Genomic DNA, 20,691 nt, shown 5'->3' with positions numbered 1-20,691 from the left:
CCGGTAAAAACACTGGAGTTGCAGTAATTAACATTTACCAACAGATGGCATCACTGTGCCATCTTACACCCATAACATCTTCCCTTTTATAAAATAGGACAGGAGCTGTCAATTCAGTAACAAAACAAACCTAGTAATAATTTCCAACATGAATTTATTTTTTATTTTTTCCCCAGGTAACAACTAAACACATTTTGATACTCTTCACTTATCTCTGTCTGTCAACAATCACTAATGGGAAACCTACAGATTAAGTATTTGGTGGCTGGGACAGACGCCCACAGCGTGAAAATACAGGGGGCTTGTCTGCGAGGACTGCGGGTTCCCGCACAGGCGTGTCACCTGACTGTCTAAGGGAAGTATTGATGGGCGAGGGAGCGGCTGACCTGTGATCCCCTGGCTCTTCGCCCAGTGCCTCAGGCCCCATGTGACTTGCTGGGGTTCTGTCTTTTGTCATGCAACCCCTTTGACCATCAGGGTTCTGAGTAGGTGCTGGCTCAGCAATCCGAAGGTCAACCCTGTTACGACGGTACAGTGATCCATTCACTTCGACCAAGTAGGAGCGTGATGCCACTTTCTGTACACAGGATCCGAGTCTCCAGAGGCCCGTCCGGTCCCCTGATAGTGGTTTCATCCGCACCGTTTCACCCACCCTGAGCTCAGGTAAGTCTTTTGCTGATTTGTCATAGATGAACTTGGAGACCTGTCTTCTGTGACGTAGCTTCACCAGCACGTCTGTCACCACACATGGCTCCAGGAGAGTGCTGGCTACTGGCAGAGCTGCTTTTAAGCGCCGTGCCATGAGGCGCTGGGCCGGGCTGCTATCCATGCCTTCTGTCGGGGTATTGCGCCACTGCAGGATTGCTTTCCAGGCATATTTGCCCTCTCGCAGAGCTTTTTTGCAGAGGTTCTTTGCAATTTTGACTGCGGACTCCGCCTTCCCATTAGCTTTTGTGTGTCGCGGTGATGAAGTGACGTGCTCGAATTCCCAGTCTGCAGCAAATTTTCGGAACTGAACTCCGGAGAATTGGGGTCCATTGTCTGAAATTACCCTATCTGGCTGGCCATAGCGGGCAAACTGAGCCTTGCAGCGTTTGATCGTTGTCTCTGCTGAGAGGTTGGGGAGGAGGTCAATCTCCCAGAAGTCTGAGTAATGGTCGACTACCAGCAGAATGTGCATTTACTGACATAGTCTTTGATTTCACTCTGCATTCTTGGCCAATACAGTGTGTCACGTGCTTGTCTGTAACAGGCCTCACCTCCTGTGTGACTTGAGTGCACGCGCGCCAACATCTCAAGGCGCAGAGACCGGGGAATAACGACCCTCTGACCCTTGAATATTACTCCGTTTTGAACACTGAGCTCCTCTTTGACTGGCCAATAATCTCTGACGGCTAAAGCAGTTTCTTCCTTGCAGTCGGGCCAGCCCATCAGAATCACAGACCTCAATGCCTGGAGTTGCTCGTCCCTGTCTGTGTGCTGTCTGATTTGTATAAGGCGCTGGTCCGTGACATTGAGGTAGTCAGCCTGGTTGATGTGTTCAACATCAACTTGCTCTGTTTGTAAGCTGCACACTGCGTGTCATTCATGCATGGAGTGTGTGTGAGTGCCTGATGCAGTAGCCCTGCTGAGTGTGTCACTCACATACATCTCTGGCCCTGGCTTATACACCACCTTGAGGTTGTAGTTTTGTAGGGCCAGTAGCATGCTTCGTAGTTGTTTCGGGGCATTCAGGAGAGGCTTGCTGAATATAGCAATAAGGGGCTTGTGATCTGTCTCTGCGGTAATATTGTCGCGCCCCCGCAGAGTGACAAACCACTTTTGTCCTTTTGCCCTCACTGCCCCTATGCACTCGCTAGCATATACATCCTCTGTGCTGTTGTTCCCAGCATCTGTGTTTGTTTCAATGGAGTGCACTTTACCCTCCTTTCTCTTGCTTTTCATGCAGACCCTTGTAGCTGCCTTTTCCCTTAGCCTAGTGACAAAGCTGTCAATGGACTCCCCGTCCTCCTGTTTGCAACACCCGAAAACATAACGCTCGTAGATAACGTTCTTTGCTGGCTTAAAGTAATGTTCAAGAGCATCAAGAATAGCTGTAGCGTTACCTTGCTGAGCTGCTGTTAGGTTCAGGTTGTGTTTGTATACGTGTCGGCATTCAGTTCCCATTATAGTCCTCAAAGTGGCAGCCACTACCTCATCGTCCTTTTCCAGAAGTCCTGTTGCTAGTGCATAGTCCTCCCATTCACCTCTAAACGTATCCCAGTTTGTGCTCCAATCTCCGCTGAGCTTCATGACGGCGGGAGGGAGAATGTTCGCTGCCATGTCTAACCGGTGCTAACAACACTGAAGCTAACTAGCAAACTCACTCTAGCTAAGGACAATTCCGGCGACCGGCGAAGTTTTACTCAAATAAGCATTTTGGGGGGGTAAACCAGAACAGGTGACTCTAATTTGCGGAAAGCATGGTTAGTTATCCGACTCTGACACCATGTTTGAATGTTAAATGACGAGACAGAGGCATTGACGCGAGTAACCAGTCTTGCTTGTTCAGTATATTGCAATACATCCGGGTATTTCAAGCACACCGGTAACACTGGAGTTGCAGTAATTAACATTTACCAACAGATGGCATTACTGTGCCATCTTACACCCATAACAACATGCACCAAACGTGTCACAGCTTCGTAAAAAGCGTTGCCTACCGCGGTCTTTGAAATGAAAGCTGTCAGGCGAGAGCGGCGCCCACACACAGACAGTTTTTCCTCGGAGAAACGCACTAGAGACCTAGTTGAGACTCACGGGATTTTGGAAAGAAATTAGACGATATTATTTTCATTTTAGGAAAGAAACCAAACTATTTTTGTGTTTTTTTCCGAGACACCCGAGGACAGCCACAGAGTTCCCTGGCGCGGAGAAAGTAACATCTTCAACTGGCGACGACAGAGGGACACCACCGGAGGAGTCATTCCAAGCAACTCTGGTAAGGTTAAAGCTGCAGTCGGCAGTAGATACAATATCCAAACGTTATCGCCGCCCTGTTTATATTGTTCAAGAACCTAACAATCATTCATAAGTCAAAAAATGGATGTAGCAACCGCTGATTTCCCCTTGAAAGGAAAGTATAGGCCATATAATTGTCATATGAATGTGTTTGTTGAATCATATCACGGGGTCGTTCCAAATGACCTCTTCTATTTGTTATTTTATTATCGCATAGTCCTGCAACTTCGACATTGTCATGGTGTTCATTTGCGTGAGAAGGTTTGACGCGTTTTATGTAATTCAATTGGGCTGGTCCACGTGCTGATTTGAGTTGAGTTTAGCCTCTCAGGGCAAAGATGGAGGGACTGAGGTCTGGGCAGGGGCGAAAATCTGATATCAACTTTGGAGGGGACAATTACATGACATTTTCTCCAGAGCAATTCCTGAGGGGGACACCAAAAGTAGTGCTGTAACACATACCTACATTGTAATATGGTAAATGTATATTGAGGAACCAAAGAAATAAGGTGTTTGCCGTACTCCTAACTACCGGTACCCAAAACAACACAACTAATCACAACAGCAATACCATTGCCTTAAACTGGTGACTGAACTAAGATTTGTTAACCTCTTACATCTAGACGTTCCGCTAGCGGAACACCTGCTCCAATATCCAATGATAGGCGTGGTGCGAATTACAAATTCCTCAAAAATACAAAAACGTCAATTTTTCAAACATATGACTATTTTACAGCATTTTAAAGACAAGACTCACCTTTATCTAACCACACTGTCCGATTTCAAAAAGGCTTTACAGCGAAAGCAAAACATTAGATTATGTCAGCAGAGTACCCAGCCAGAAATAATCAGACACCCATTTTTCAAGCTAGCATATGTCACAAAAAACAAAACCACAGCTAAATGCAGCACTAACCTTTGATCTTCATCAGATGACAACCCTAGGACATTATGTTATACAATACATGCATGTTTTGTTCAATCAAGTTCATATTTATATAAAAAAAACAGCTTTTTACATTAGCATGTGACGTTCAGAACTAGCATTCCCACCGAACACTTCCGGTGAATTTACTAAATTACTCACGATAAACGGTCACAAAAAACATAACAATTATTTTAAGAATTATAGATACAGAACTCCTTTGTGCAATCGAGGTGTCCGATTTTAAAATAGCTTTTCGGTGAAAGCACATTTTGCAATATTCTGAGTAGATAGCCCAGCCATCACGGCTAGCTATTTAGACACCCACCAAGTTTAGCCCTGACCAAACTCCGATTTACTATTAGAAAAGTTTGATTACCTTTGGTGTTCTTCGTCAGAATGCACTCCCAGGACTGCTACTTCAATAACAAATGTTGGTTTGGTTCAAAATAATCCATAGTTATATCCAAATAGCGGCGTTTTGTTCGTGCGTTCAAGACACTATCCGAATGGTAAAGAAGGGTGACGAGCACGACGCATTTCGTGACAAAAAAGTCTAAATATTCCATTACCGTACTTCGAAGCATGTCAACTGCTGTTTAAAATCAATTTGTCATTTTTCTCGTAAAAAAGTGATAATATTCCGACCGGGAAAGCGTGTTTACATACAAAGAGAAAATAAAAGCATGGGATCCCCTCGTGCACGAGCCTGAGTCTCATAGTACTGTGACCGGCCACTATCCAAACGCGCTAATGTGTTTCAGCCAGGGGCTGCCTCGATATCATTCAGCTTTTTGCCGCCTTCTGAGAGCCCATGGGAGCCGTAGGAAGTGTCACGTAACAGCAGAGATCCCCTGTATTGGATAGAGATAATCAAAAAGGCCAAGAAATGGTCAGACAGGGTACTTCCTGTACAGAATCTTCTCAGGTTTTGGCCTGCCAAATGAGTTCTGTTATACTCAAAGACACCATTCAAACAGTTTTAGAAACTTTGGAGTGTTTTCCATCCAAAGCTAATAATTATATGCATATTCTAGTTTCTGGGCAGGAGTAATAATGAGATTAAATCGGGTACGTTTTTTATCCGGCCGTGAAAATACTGCCCCCTAGCCATAACAGGTTAAAGTTGAGAGTGGGGATATCCATGGCATTTTCCAATTATGTTCCTATTTTACAAGTCCAAAAAATTGAGAACCTTTAATAATGTTGCCAAACAAAGACTCAACAAACTTACCTGAGACTCCCTGTCTCTGCCAGTCTGTCACTGCATATCTGTCCCCAACTCTGCTGTCTATGTGCCATCTGTTGCCTGCTCTGCCTAATGACATCATTGTGAAACATTTCCATTAGAATTTCATTTCTTTCTTATGAACATTTTATGAACTAGTCTTTGAGATATTAGGCTACTAGGGTTCTTACTTTGGGTTTTGGTGTACTGAAAAATACTCTGTCTGTTTTTTTTTCTTCTTTTTCTGCCATTTTTCTACCTGGCTGGCTACACACACACACACACACAGTGTGTAGGTTATTTACAGTAGGAGATGGGCTTCTATCATCTTCTATCATTCTATTTGGGCTTCGATCTAAAAGGTAGATAGCAAATGTGAAACGGATTGCAGTGACAAGAGTTGACAGCTGTATGAGTTCACCATTTATACAACATATGCTGCAACCTTTTGTAATTTAATAGTTTGTTTCATATTGGCTGGCTTCCAACAATAGCTGAATTTGCCAAGCTAGCGAGCTCCAATTCCATTTCAGTGGTGTTTGCTATAATCTTTGCTACCCGGGTTAAATAAAGGTGAAATTAAATAAATAAATGAAAGTTCCCTTGCGACAATTTAGCTTTTGCAACGAGACCATTACATATATTTAAGACAATGGTAGAAGAGAGTGTATTTCTGTTCAGTTTGGACTTCAGTTTATCGCTAACCTTATCACAGGGACTTTGAAGCACTAACTTACATCATCTGCATGCTGATCTTGGAATAAAATGACGATAGCAAAGATTCCATCTTTGACGACGCCACATAAATGGAATAGGTACTAGCTAGCTTAATAGTTAATATTTGCGCGCTAGCTCTGCAAATTCAGCTTGTGTGTGTGTGTGTGTGTGTGTGTGTGAACCCTGCCAACATAAAACAAAACATTGCTATGGCGCGATTGACTGGATTAACCTCACGTCAGTTCCGTGCATTGAGTGCCTTTCAGACAGTAGATACGAACCCTCTGTTACCTTGCCAACTAAGTTACTGGCAGTGGATCAAACTATTGTGAGGCAAAGGGTGGGGGGGTCGTGTCCCTCCTGGGATTTCCGCCCCTGGGTCTGGGGTATGCGGAAAGGAAACCTGGATATCTGTAGAGGTTTATGGCGATTAATATGTAACACAGAGAATATTCCTGCTGGATAAGTTACCTGCTGGATAATGTAGTAGGCTAATTTTATATAACAAATTAATGTTTATCCTTTTCTCCACAGCTCAAACAAATGGATTGGAGAGGTAAGTGAACACACTTCTCAGTATTTCGACTTCTGTTTTGCCGTCTTAGATTTCTCACCAGAGCTTTAAATACGCATCATCACCTCTGACTAATTGGCATGTACTGTAGTAGATCCCTGTCCTGCCACTTGTTGTGATCTATAGTAAAAAAGCACTATAGGCTGAGATTCATTTCTTGATTTTCTTATTTAATTTCAATGCATTGCATACATTTTCTTCAGCTTTTTTTAAATAGTATTTTTTTTTTTTTACCAATAAGCTGACATGGTTATTGAAGATGGGCTTGTTTCAGTAACTCCATAAACCCATGTGCATTAGCTCTTGTTTGCTTTATTTCAGTTATATTTGTCTGCGCAGTAGCATGGCATGTTTCACTGGTGTCACAATCTTATGCCACAGGTGAGTTGTCATGTTTATTGACATTGAAGTCGCTTTTCTTGACATAATATATTCAACCAGTGTAATAATATTATAATGTAATATCTCTGGGTGCCCTATAGAAGAGGCCTTATAAATATTCAGAGGTCTTTTTCCTTATTGACTAGCTAGAGCATACTGTCTGGCTGGAATATTCCTGTAATGTTCTCTACAGGAAGCCTATATAAGGGGTGCCAAATTGAAGAGCTTGAAACATCAGCCAGACAGTATGCTCTAGCTAGTCAACAATAAGGAAAAATACCTCTGTCTAGCTGTTTACCAGGCCTCTGCTATAGGGCGCCCAGAGATTTCAGACCATTTAGTTAAAATTATACAGTTATATTGTTAGTTGTGGTGTAAATGTTTTTTATTATAAATGTAAAACAAAAACCTCACAATTGACTTTTTTTTTTGTCTCTTGTAATGAGCTGCCTGATGAGGTCCAAGTCTCCAAATGCTCTGTTAAAGTAAACGTCTTCCCCCAGGTGGTGTGAATACATCTCTCTCTACAGCTCAGAGCAACTTGTCTCTGTGTTTCACCTGCAACGGTGAGAGATGTCAAGATGTGAAAAAGATTTTCAACTCAATGAGAGATGACAAAATTTGGACGCAAAGTACTGCAACGTCTGCCCTTCTTGGCTGTTCCCTGACCTCGTCTCCCTTTGCTGGGAAGTGTGTGCCATGTGTTGAGGACCGCAAGGTCTACATTGTTTGCCTTGACATGCCCAAGGATCTCAAACTGGACCTGGAGGATGGTGATGGCAACTCATTTTCCTACACTGAAGCTAGTGAGTACCACTTTGAGACGGTTTAGGATGACATGGGGGGGGGAAAGAACCAAAACCATATCTTGGTGACACTGAATGTCTAATGCATGGTGCTGTTATAATTAATCAGTAAGGCAAGAGGGGGTGTGATATATATGGCCAATATACCATGGCTGGGGCATACCTAAGAGCTCTTCTTACAGTGCTTTCAGAAAGTATTCAGACCCCCTGACTTTTCTTTCTTATTTTGTTATGTTACAGCCTTATTCTAAAATTGCTAAAAACGGGTTTCTAGCAATTTTTGCAAATGTATTAAAAATGGAAAATTACATTTACACAAGTATTCAGACCCTTTACTCAGTACTTTCGTTGACGCACCTTGGCAGCGATTACAGCATCAAGTCTTCTTGGGTATGACACTACAAGCTTGGCACACCTGTATTTGGGGAGTTTCTCCCATTCTTCTCTGCAGATCCTCTCAAGCTCTGTCAGGTTGGATGGGGAGCGTCGCTGCATAGCTATTTTCTGGTCTCTCCAGAGATGTTCGATCGGATTCAAGTCCGGGCTCTTGCTAGGCCACTCAAGGACATTCAGACTTGTCCCGATGCCACTCCTGCGTTGTCTTGGCTGTGTGCTTAGGGTCGTTGTGCTGTTAGAAGGTGAACTTTCACCCCAGTCTGAGAACCTGCTCCTGAGCGCTAAGGACTTCATCAAGTATCTCTCTGTACTTTGCTCCGATCTTTCTCTTGATCCTGACTAGTCTCCCAGTCCCTGCCGCTGAAAAACATCCCCACAGCATGATGCTGCCACCACCATGCTTCACCGTAGGGATGGGGCCAGGTTTCCTCCAGACGTGACACTTGGCATTTGGGCCAAAAAGTTTAATCATGGTTTCATCAGACCAGAGAATCTTGTTTCTTGTGGTCTGATAGTCTTTTGGTTCCTTTTGGCAAACGCCAAGCATGCTGTCAGGTGCCTTTTACTGAAGAGTGGCTACTGTCCGGTCACTATACCATAAAGGCCTGATTGGTGGAGTGCTGCAGAGATGGTTGTCCTTCTGGAAGGTTCGCCCATCTCCACAGAGGAACTCTGGAGTTCTGTCAGTGACAGAACGGGTTCTTGCTCACCTCCCTGAACAAGGCCCTTCTCCACCGATTGCTCAGTTTGGCCAGGCGGCCAGCTCTAGGAACAGTGTTGGTGGTTCCTGTCACGGCTGTCGTAGGAATGAGCGGACCAAAGTGCAGCGTGTGTGTCGTTCCACATTTTATTTACACTGAAACTATGCAATACATATAAATAAACTGAATGACAAAAACAACAAACCGTGACGCAGAGTAAACATACACATGCTCAAAAACAATCTCCCACCAACCCAGGTGGAAAAAACCCTACTTAAGTATGATCTCCAATTAGAGACAACGAGGACCAGCTGCCTCTAATTGGAGATCATCTCAAACAAAGCCCAACATAGAAATACAAAAACTAGAACAACCCAACATAGAAATACAAAACTAGAACATAACAACATAGAAAACTAAACTAGAAAACCCCCCTGTCACGCCCTGACCTACTCTACCATAGAAAATAACAACTTACTATGGTCAGGACGTGACAGTTCCAAACTTCTTCCATTAATAAATGATGGAGGCTACTGATTTTGGGGACCTTCAATGCTGCAGAAATGTTTTGGTACTGTTCCCCAGATCTGTTCCATGACACAATCCTTTTTCTGAGCTCTACGGACAGTTTCTTCGACCTCATGGCTTGGTTTTTTGATCTGAGATGCACTGTCAACTGTGGGACCTTATATAGACAGGTTTGTGTCTTTCCAAATCATGTCCATTCAATTGAATTTACCACAGGTGGACTCCAAGTTGTAGAAACATCTTAAGGATGATCAATGGAAACAGGATGCACCTGAGCTCATAGCAAAGAATCTGAATACTTATGTAGTAAGGTATTTGTTTTTATTTGTAATAAATTAGCAAACAATATGGGGTATTGTGTGTTCATTGCTGAGGATTTTTATTTTATCTTAACGAAATGTGGAAAAAGTCAAGGGGTCGGAATACTCTCCGAAGGCACACTTGCCATATAAAACCCTTAGCCGTGGTATATTGGCCATATACCACAAATCCTGAGGTGTCTTACTGTTATTATAAACTGTTTACCAATGTATTTAGAGCAGTAAAAATAAATGTTGTCATACCCATGGTATACAGTCTGATATAACACTGCTGTCAGCCAATCAGCATTCAGGGCTCAAACCACCCAGTTCATAATAGGCATGTATGACCCCCTAATAATGTCTTCATAAACCATTTGTACCATCTGCACAACAGGTCACTCCTTTAAGCTTTCTTTACTCTCATTTCAGCATGCCCTAGACTGACGGCGTCTAGAGCTGTAGGTCACGCTGGACACAACAGTAAGTTCAGTGTTTGTGAGTTTCCTAGTAAGTAAACAAATGTGCGTGTGTGTATATAGTGCACTTTACATTAGTGCACTTATTACAGTTTAATTATTACTGTAATCATATTGTAACAAGTATTGTAATTAACCATTGGTACATTGTACTTACATTGTACTAAGGATTAGGGCTAAGGTTAGAGCATAGTGTAACCATTTTTATAGCAGTGTCTCAAACCAGTCACTCCTATGAGCATTTCCTAGCTTATCCAGCCCTCTGTTGTATAGTGCCTTCAGAAAGTGTGCCTTCAGAAAGTGCATGTCTCTTGACTTATTCCACATTTTGTTACAGCCTGAATTCAAAATGGATAAAGTAAAGTTCTCACCCATTTACACACAATACCCCATAATGACAAGGTTAAAAACATGTTTAATATATTTTTTGCAAATGTATTAAAAATGAAATGCAAAAAGATCAAATTTACATAATGATTCAATACATGTTAGAAGCAGCGATTACAGCTGTGTCTTTCTGGGTAAGTCTAAGAGCTTTGCACACTATTTACATTCTTTTTTAAATTCTTCAAGGTTTGTCAAGTTGGTTGTTGATCATTGCTAGACAGCCATTTAAGTCTTGCCATAGATTGTCAAGATTTAAGTCAAAACTGTAACCAGGCCACTATTGTCCTGCTGAAAGGTGAATTTGTCTGTGGCTGTTGGAAAGCGGACTAAACCAGGTTTTCCTTTAGGATTTTGCCTGTGCTTAGCTCTATTCCATTACTTTTTATAAAAGGAATAACTCCCTAGTCCTTACTATGATTTTATTTTTTATTTCACCTTTATTTAACCAGGTAAGCTAGTTGAGAACAAGTTCTCATTTACAACTGCGACCTGGCCAAGATAAAGCAAAGCAGTGCGACAGAAACAACACAGTTACACATGGAATAAACAAGTGTACAGTCAATAACACAATAGAAAAGAGTCTATATACAGTGTGTGCAAATGGCATGAGGAGGTATGGCAATAAATAGACCATAGTAGCAAAGTAATTACAATTTAGCAGATTAACACTGGAGTGAGATGAGCAGATGATGGTGTGTAAGTAGTTATACTGGTGTGCAAAAGAGCAGCAATGTAAATAAAAACAATATGGGGATGAGGTAGGTAGATTGGGTGGGCTATTTACAGATGGATTATGTACAGCTGCAGCGATCGGTTAGCTGCTCAGATAGCTGATGTTTAAAGTTAGTGAGGGAAGAAGAGAACTGGAAGGAAAGAACTGGAAGGAAAGGCGGCCAAAGGAGGTGTTGGCTTTGGGGATGACCAGTGAGATACCTGCTGGAGCGCGTGCTACGGGTGGGTGTTATCGTGAGCTGAGATGAGGCGGAGCTTTACCTAGCATAGACTTATATATGACCTGGAGCCAGTGGGTCTGGCGACGAATATGTAGCGGGGGCCAGCCGACTAGAGCATACAGGTCGCAGTGGTGGGTGGCATAAGGCGCTTTGGTAACAAAACGGATGGCACTGTGATAGACGACATCCAATTTGCTGAGTAGAGTATTGGAAGCTATTTTGTAGATGACATCGCCGAAGTCGAGGATCGGTAGGATAGTCAGTTTTACGAGGGTTAAGTTTGGCGGCGTGAGTGAAGGAGGCTTTGTTGCGAAATAAAAATCCGATTTCTAGATTTGATTTTTGGATTGGAGATGTTTGATATGAGTCTGGAAGGAGAGTTTAGTCTAGCCAGACACCTAGGTATTTGTAGTTGTCCATGGATTCTAGGTCAGAACCGTCCAGAGTAGTGATGCTAGTCGGGCGAGCGGGTAGCGAACGGTTGAAAAGCATACATTTGGTTTTGCTAGCGTTTAACATCACTAGGGTAGGGGGCACTATTTTCACCTCCGGATGACAAGCGTGCCCAAAGTAAACTGCCTGCTACTCAGGCCCAGAAGCTAGGATATGCATATAATTGGTAGATTTGGTTAAAAACACTAAAGTTTCCAACTGTTAAAATAATGTCTGAGTATAACAGAACTGATATGGCAGGCGAAACCCTGAGGACTGCTGTTTCCTGATGTCCACGATCATATGCTTTTGTTGGGTGAGGTTGTTTTCCTGACACCACACTCCGAGTGCCCTCACCTCCCCCCTATAGGCTGTCTCGTCGTTGTTGGTAATCAAGCCTACTGCTGTTGTGTAGTCTAAACTTGATGATTGAGTTGGAGGCATGCATGGCCACGCAGTCATGGGTGAATAGGGAGTACAGGGAGTACAGGAGGGGGCCCAAGTGTTGAGGATCAGCGAAGTGGAGATGTTTCCTACCTTCACCACCTGGGGGCGGCCCGTCAGGAGGTCCAGGACCTAATTGCACAGGGTGGGGTTCAGACCCAGGGCCCCTAGCTTAATGATGAGCTTGGAGGGTACTATGGTGTTGAACGCTGCGCTGTAGTCAATGAATAGAATTCTTACATAGGTATTCCTCTTGTCCAGGTGGGATAGGGCAGTGTGATGCATTGTCTGTGGACCTATTGTGGCGGTACGCAAATTGAAGCGGGTCTAGGGTGACGGGTAAGGTGGAGGTGACATGATCCTTGACTAGTCTCTCAGTACTTAATGATGACAGAAGTGAGTGCTACGGTGCGGTAGTCATTTACTTCAGTTACCTTGGCCTTCCTGGGTACAGGAACAATGGTGGCCATCTTGAAGCATGTGGAGACAGCAGACTGGGAGAGATTGAATATGTCTATAAACACACCAGCCAGCTGCTCTGCGCATGCTCTGAGGACACGGCTAGGGATGCCGTCTGGGCCGGCAGCCTTGCGAGGGTTAACACGTTTAAATGTCTTAATCACGTCAGCCACGGAGGAAAGCCCACAGTCCTTGGTAGCGGGCTGTGTCGGTGGCACTGTATTATCCTAAAAGCGGGCAAAGAAGGTGTTTAGTTTGTCTGGAAGCAAGACGTCGGTGACGTGGCTGGTTTTCTGTTTGTAGTCTGTTATTGTCTGTAGACCCTGTCACATGTCTGAGCCGTTGAATTGCGACTCCACTCTGTCTATATTGACATTTCACTTGTTTGATTGCATTGCGGAGGGAATAACTACACTGTTTGTATTCGGCCATATTCCCAGTCAACTTTTCCATGGTTAAATTATGCAGCCACCACCATGCTTGAAAGTATGAAGAGGTACTCAGTGATTGTGTTGGATTTGCCCCAAACACAATGCTTTGTATTCGGGGCATAAAGTTAATTTCTTTGCCACATTTTTTGCAGTGTTACTTTAGTGCCTTGTTGCAAACAGGATGCATATTCTGTAAAGGTTCCTTTTCACTCAGTCATTTAGATTAGTATTGTGGAGTAACTACAATGTTTGTTTCCTATCACAGCCATTGAGCTAAAACTGTTTTAAAGTCACCATTGGTCTCATGGTGAAATCCCTGTGAGGTTTCCTTCCTCTCCGGCAACTGAGTTAGAAAGGAAATTCACTGCTTGACTAAGGGGCCTCACAGAAAATGTTTTTTGTGGGGTAGAAAGACAAGGTAGTAATTTAAAAAAATCATGTTAAACATTATTGCAAACAGTCCATGCAACTTATGGGACTTGTTTAGCACATTTTTACTACTGAACTTATTTAGGCTTGCCATTACAAAGGGGTTGAATACTTATTGACTCAAGACAATTCAGCTTTTCATTTGTTATTGATTTGTAACAATTTCAAAAAACATAATTCCACTTTGACATTATGGGGTATTGTGTGTGTGTAGGCCAGTAACAACAAAATCTGGAAAAAGTCAAGGGGTGTGAATACTTTCTGAAGGTACAGTATGTAATCATTCCTGTACTGTCATTACAGATTGCTCCAGCATTGTTTTAATTCAATATTCAAACAATTTTAAAGAAAACATATCTCATGGTTATTTTCCGTTACATGAGCAAATTCTATAACACTGATCAGCAGTCTGGGTGTTGTAAAAGTGTTTGTCTTTAACAGGTGGAGTCAGAGGTCTTGCTGGGCATGGTGGTGAGTAAAGAAAACCCACAGCAATGCTCAGCTCGTGTGCACCGAGAATAAAGATACAATCTCTGAATACTTGGATGTGGTTGTGTGTGCGAGAGAGACTTTGTTGTTTGTAGAGGACATTCTACAAATCATATCTGAAGATCAGCAATGGGTAGAAGTGTATATCAGTGTTAGATGATTCATTTTCTTTGTGCTTAACTGCTCTCCTTGTCCTCTTCTCCCACTTCAATCTCTGATGGCACTGGGGGCTTATACAAAGGAGCAATGATCAGCATTGGCATGTTAGCAGCTGCCGTCATCTTTGTCGCTTACTACAGAAGCCAGACCAAATCAAGTAAGTAAGCAGGCAAGGGGCGGGGGTGATACAGGGTTTACTGGCTCAACAAATGTCCCTTTCTATAGGACAATACAGGTTTAACACATTTTGCTGGATTTTTATACAGTCACTTAGCCTGTGCACCTGACTGTTTGTTGCCATCTGCTTCTAAGCTGAGCTGTAAAGCAAATCAATTTGTATTTGTCACTTGCTTTGTTAACAACCACTGTAGACTAACAGTGAAATGCTTAACACAGATTAAGTTGGAAGTTTACATACACTTAGGTTGGAGTCATTAAAACTCATTTTTCAACCACTCCACAAATTTCTTGTTAAAACCTGTTAGGGCTAGGGGGCAGTATTGACACGGCTGGATAAAAAACGTACCCGATTTAATCTGGTTACTACTCCTGCCCAGTAACTAGAATATGCATATAATTATTGGCTTTGGATAGAAAACACCCTAAAGTTTCTAAAACTGTGTGAATGGTGTCTGTGAGTATAACAGAACTCATATGGCAGGCAAAAACCTGAGAAGATTTCATGCAGGAAGTTAGAGACCTACTCAACAGCCAGTTTAATCCCGTGGCGCGTTATTCAAATACCTCAAAAATGCAAAAACTTCAATTTTTCAAACATATGACTATTTTACACCATTTTAAAGACAAGACTCTCGTTAATCTAACCACGCTGTCCGATTTCAAAAAGGCTTTACAACGAAAGCAAAACATTAGATTATGTCAGCAGAGTACCCAGCCAGAAATAATCAGACACCCATTTTTCAAGCTAGCATATAATGTCACATAAACCCAAACCACAGCTAAATGCAGCACTAACCTTTGATCTTCATCAGATGACAACCCTAGGACATTATGTTATACAATACATGCATGTTTTGTTCAATCAAGTTCATATTTATATCAAAAAACAGCTTTTTACATTAGCATGTGACTAGCATGTGACTAGCATTCCCACCGAACACTGCCGGTGAATTTAACGTTCACAAAAAGCATAACAATTATTTTAAGAATTATAGATACAGAACTCCTCTATGCACTCGATATGTCCGATTTTAAAATAGCTTTTCGGTGAAAGCACATTTTGCAATATTCTCAGTAGATAGCCCGGCATCACAGGGCTAGCTATTTAGACACCCTGCAAGTTTAGCACTCAAAGTCAGATTTACTATAAGAAAAATGTTATTACCTTTGCTGTCTTCGTCAGAATGCACTCCCAGGACTTCTACTTCAATAACAAATGTTGGTTTGGTCCCAAATAATCCATTGTTATATCCAAATAGCGGCGTTTTGTTTGTGCGTTCAAGACACTATCCGAATGGTAAAGAAGGGTGACGAGCATGGCGCAATTCGTGACAAAAAAATTCTAAATATTCCATTACCGTACTTCGAAGCATGTCAACCGCTGTTTAAAATCAATTTTTATGCCATTTTTCTCATAAAAAAAGCGATAATATTCCGACCGGGAATCTGCGTTTAGGTAAACGGACGAAAGAAAATAAAGCATGGGGTCGACTCGGCACGCGCCTAAACCCATAGTACTCTGATCGGCCACTTGCCAAAAGCGATAATGTGTTTCAGCCAGAGGCTGCCTCGATATCGTTCAGCTTTTTCCCGGGCTCTGAGAGCCTATGGGAGCCGTAGGAAGTGTCACGTTAGAGCAAAGATCCTCAGTCTTCAATAAAAAGAGCCAAGATTAACAACAACTTGTCAGACAGGCCACTTCCCATATAGAATCCTCTCAGGTTTTTGCCTGCCATATGAGTTCTGTTATACTCAAAGACACCATTCAAACAGTTTTAGAAACTTTAGGGTGTTTTCTATCCAAAGCCAATAATTATATGCATATTCTAGTTACTGGGCAGGAGTAGTAACCAGATTAAATCGGGTACGTTTTTTATCCGGCCGTGTCAATACTGCCCCCTAGCCCTAACAGGTTAACAAACTATAGTTTTGGAAAGTCGGTTATGACATCTGCTTTGTGCATGACACAAGTCATTTTTCCAACAATTGTTTACTGACAGATTATTTCACTTATAATTCACTGTATCACAATTCCAGTGGGTCAGAAGTTGACATACACTAAGTTGACTGCCTTTAACCTGTCTGGGCTAGGGGGCAGTATTTTCACGGCCGGATAAAAAACGTACCCGATTTAAACTGGTTACTACTCTTTCCCAGAAACGAGAATATGCATAGTATTAGTAGATTTGGATAGAAAACACCCTGAAGTTTCTAAAACTGTTTGAATGGTGTCTGTGAGTACAATAGAACTCATATGGCAGGCAAAAACCTGAGAAAATTACAAGTAGGAAGTGGCCTGTCTGCGATTTTGTAGTTCTCCCTTTCCTTCTCTATCGAAACTACAGTTCCCGTGGGGTTATGTAGCACATTCTAAGGCTTCCATTGGCTCTCTAAAGCGTTCAGAAAGCGGATTGACGCGTCTCCTGTCTCCGGGCAGATAACAGGAGCACAGTTTCTGAGTGGACTGCCTGGTGGCTAAGAGATGGCAAATGCGCGTTCACGAGACCTCGCCATTTTTTATCCTTCTTGAAAGAATACAGCATTGTCCAGTTGGAATATTATCGCTATTTTACGAGAAAAATACCATAAAATTTTATTTTAAACAGCGTTTGACATGCTTCTAAGTACGATAAAGGAACATTTTGAATTATTTTGTCTCGAAATGCGCTCACGTGTTACCCTTTGGATAGTGACCTGAACGCACGAACAAAACGGGGATATTTGCACATAACTATGGATTATTTGGAACAAAAACAACATTTGTTGTGGAAGTAACAGTCCTGGGAGTGCATTCTGACGAAGAACAGCAAAGTTAATCCAATTTTCCTAATATTAATTCTGAGTTTAGGTTGCCCCAAACTTGGCGGGTGTCAAATTAGCTAGCCGTGATGGCTGAGCTATGTACTCAGAATATTGCAAAATGTGCTTTCGCCGAAAATATATTTTAAAATCTGACATAGCGATTGCATAAAGGAGTTCTGTATCTATAATTCTTAAAATAATTGTTATGTATTTTGTCAATGTTTTATCATGAGTAATTTAGTAAATTCACCGGAAGTTTTTGGTGGGAATGCTAGTTCTGAACATCACATGCTAATGTAAAAAGCTGTTTTTTGATATAAATATGAACTTGATTGAACAAAACATGCATGTATTGTATAACATAATGTCCTAGGAGTGTCATCTGATGAAGATCAAAGGTTAGTGCTGCATTTAGCTGTGTTTTGGGTATTTGTGACATATGTTTGCTTGAAAAATGGCTGTGTGGTTATTTGTGGCTATGTACTCTCTTAACATAATCTAATGTTTTGCTTTCGCTGTAAAGCCATTTTGAAATCGGACAATGTGGTTAGATTAACGAGAGTCTTATCTTTCAAATGGTGTAAAATAGTCGTATGTTTTGAAATATTGAAATTATTGCATTTTTGAGGCATTTGTATTTCGCGCCACGCGATTCCACTGGCTGTTGAATAGAGTGGGACGCTAACGTCCCACCTAGCCCATAGAAGTTAAACAGCTTGGACAATTCATGGCTTTAGAAGCTTCTGATAGGCTAATTGACATCATTTTAGTCAATTGGAGGTGTGCATGTATTTCAAGGCCTAGCTTCAAAGTCAGTGCCTCTTTGCTTGACATGGGAAAATCAAATCAGCCAAGACCTCAAAGAAATTGTAGACCTCCACAAGTCTGGTTCATCCTTGGGAGCAGTTTCCAAATGCCTGAAGGTACCACCTTCATCTGTACAAATAATAGTACGCAAATATAAACAGCATGGGTCCACGCAGCTGGCATACCGCTCAGGAAGGAGACGGGTTCTGTCTCCTAGAGATGAATGTACTTTGGTGCAAAAAGTGCAAATCAATCCCAGAACAACAGCAAAGGACCTTGTGAAGATGCCGGAGGAAACGGGTACAAAAGAATCTATATCCACAGTAAAACGAGTCCTATATCGACAAAGGCTGCTCAGCAAGGAAGAAGCCTCTGCTCCAAAACCATCATAAAAGCCAGACTATGGTTTGCAATTGCACATGAGGACAAAAATTTTACTTTTTGGAGAAATATCCTCTGGTCTGATGAAACAAAAATAGAACTGTTTGCCATCATGACCATTGTTATTTTTGGAGGAGAAAGGGAAAGGCTTGCAAGCCAAAGAACACCATCCCAACCGTGAAGCACGGGGGTGGCAGCATCATGTTGTGGGGGTGCTTTGCTGCAGGAGGGACTGGTGCACTTCACAAAATAGATGGCATCAAGAGGGGCAAAAAATGATGTGGCTATATTGAAGCAACATCTCAAGACATCAGTCAGGAAGTTAAAGTTGTGGCAAAATGGCTTAAGGACAACAAAGTCAAGGTACTGGAGTGGCCATCACAAAGCCCTGACCTCAATCCCACAGAAAATGTGTGGGCAGAACTGAAAAAGGCGTGTGCGAGCAAGGAGGCCTACAAACCTGACTCAGTTACACGAGCTCTGTCTGGAGGAATGGGCCAAAATTCACCCAACTTATTGTGGGAAGCTTGTGGAAGGCTACCCGAAATGTTTGACCGAAGTTTAACAACTTAAAGGCAATGCTACCAAATACTAATTGAGTGCATGTAAACTTCTGACCCACTGGGAATGTGAAAGAAAAGCTGAATTCATTCTCTCTACTATTATTCTGACATTTCACATTCTTAAAATAAAGTGGTGATCCTGACTGATGTAAGACTGACTTTTTACTAGGATTAAATGTCAGGAATTGTGAAACTGAGTTTAAATGTATTTGGCTAAGGTGTATGTAAACTTCCGACTTCAACTGTATGTATGACTGAAATATACAGTATCATTGATGTGTTCTCTTTTGGCAGATGTATTTGAGTGACGTCTTTCATGTGGTTGTCTTTACAGGTATTGTCTAGTGTCAACTTCAGAAGTCCACTCAGAGGAACACCAGACCCATTTAAAGTTATTAAAGACTGTCACGTCTACTGCTCCCCCTCTCCGGCGCACAGAGGGAGGGGGGCAGAACATGAGACAGAGCTGCATTTCATGACAAAATGTGAAAAATATAAAACAATTAGAGAGTGTAATTTCCCCAAATTTGAAACCCTTATTCAAGGTTTCAAAGACCTCTCTGGTGAGAGGCTACCCTTCCTGTTGGGGGAAAGACGCAGAGAGCTGGGGGTTGGCAGCGCACTACATTGCTGCCTGCCATAAGATGAGGGACAGTGTCTGACAGACCAATCAACCTGCACATGTCCTCTACTGTATGCTTATTGTTTAATGTATGGTTATTTTGACCCTTGGTTATTGTTGTTACTGTTGTCCCGTTGACAATTTTGATTTATTATTTTCATGTTGTAAATATCCAAAATAAGCTTTGGCAATATGTACATTGTTACGTTATGCCAATAAAGTGAATTGAATTGAATTGAGAGACACACACACACACACAGACACAGAGAGAGAGAAACAGAGAGAAACAGAGAGGGGGGAGGGAGAGAGAGCACAGGGGGGGAGGGGGAGAGAGGGCCGTGATAGAGAGAGGCGCAGAAAGAGAGAGCACAGAGGGAAGAGAGAGCACTGGGGGGGATGGGGAGAGAGGCACAGTTAGAGAGCACAGAGGGGGGAGGGGGAAGAAAGGCGCAGAGAGAGAGGCACAGAGGGGGGGTAGAGAGAGGGAGGCACAGAGGGGGGTAGAGAGAGAGAGGCACAGGGGGGAGGGAGAGAGAGGCACATATGGGGGAGGGAGAGAGAGGCACAGATGGGGGAGGGAGAGAGAGGCACAGATGGGGGAGGGAGAGAGAGGCACAGATGGGGGAGAAAGAGAGAGCACAGAGGGGGGAGGGGAGAGAGAGAGGCACGGGGGGGAGGGAGAGAGAGAGGCACGGGGAGGGAGAGAGAGAGGCACAGAGGGGGGAGGGAGAGAGAGGCACAGAGGGGGGAGGGAGAGAGAGGCACAGAGAGAGAGCACAGAGGGGGGAGGGGAGAGAGAGAGAGGCACAGAGGGGGGGAGGGGAGAGAGAGAGAGGCACAGAGGGGGGAGGGGAGAGAGAGAGGCACAGAGGGGGGAGGGGGAGAGAGACACAGGGGGGGAGGAAGTGAGAGAGGCACAGAGGGGAGGGGAGAGAGCACAGAGGGGGGAGAAAGGAGCAGAGAGGGAGGCACAGGGGGGTAGAGAGAGAGAGGCACATATGGTGGAGGGAGCGAGAGGCACAGAGAGAGAGGCACAGAGGGGGGAGGAAGTGAGAGAGAGAGAGAGCACAGAGGGGAGGGGAGAGAGGCACGGAGGGGGGATAGAGGTGCAGAGAGAGA

At 43.0% G+C, this 20,691-nt stretch overlaps 1 protein-coding gene across 3 annotated transcripts; it reads left to right on the top strand.

Moving 5' to 3' along the window:
- Window positions 1–2,722: 2,722 nt before the first annotated feature.
- LOC145877564 (uncharacterized) lies at window positions 2,723–19,807 on the top strand. 3 transcript variants are annotated; one of them, XM_082973417.1, is made up of 8 exons: window positions 2,724–2,980; window positions 6,405–6,426; window positions 6,766–6,825; window positions 7,329–7,631; window positions 9,988–10,038; window positions 14,011–14,040; window positions 14,300–14,374; window positions 19,285–19,807. In XM_082973417.1, exons 2-8 carry the CDS (start codon window positions 6,414–6,416, stop codon window positions 19,293–19,295), a joined length of 543 nt encoding a protein of 180 aa, XP_082829543.1. In that variant the 5' UTR covers window positions 2,724–2,980; window positions 6,405–6,413; the 3' UTR covers window positions 19,296–19,807. The 3 variants fall into 3 exon arrangements, with proteins under 3 accessions (XP_082829546.1, XP_082829545.1, XP_082829543.1); XM_082973420.1 differs by lacking the exon at window positions 6,766–6,825 and having other exon boundaries at window positions 2,723–2,980; XM_082973419.1 differs by lacking the exon at window positions 9,988–10,038 and having other exon boundaries at window positions 2,723–2,980.
- Window positions 19,808–20,691: the final 884 nt, after the last annotated feature.

Source organism: Salmo salar, chromosome 03 (assembly GCF_965601325.2).
Source record: "Salmo salar chromosome 03, fSalSal1, whole genome shotgun sequence".
Lineage (NCBI taxonomy): Eukaryota > Metazoa > Chordata > Actinopteri > Salmoniformes > Salmonidae > Salmo > Salmo salar.
Note: the sequence above shows the minus strand (reverse complement) of the source record. Positions and strands in the feature narration are given on the sequence as shown.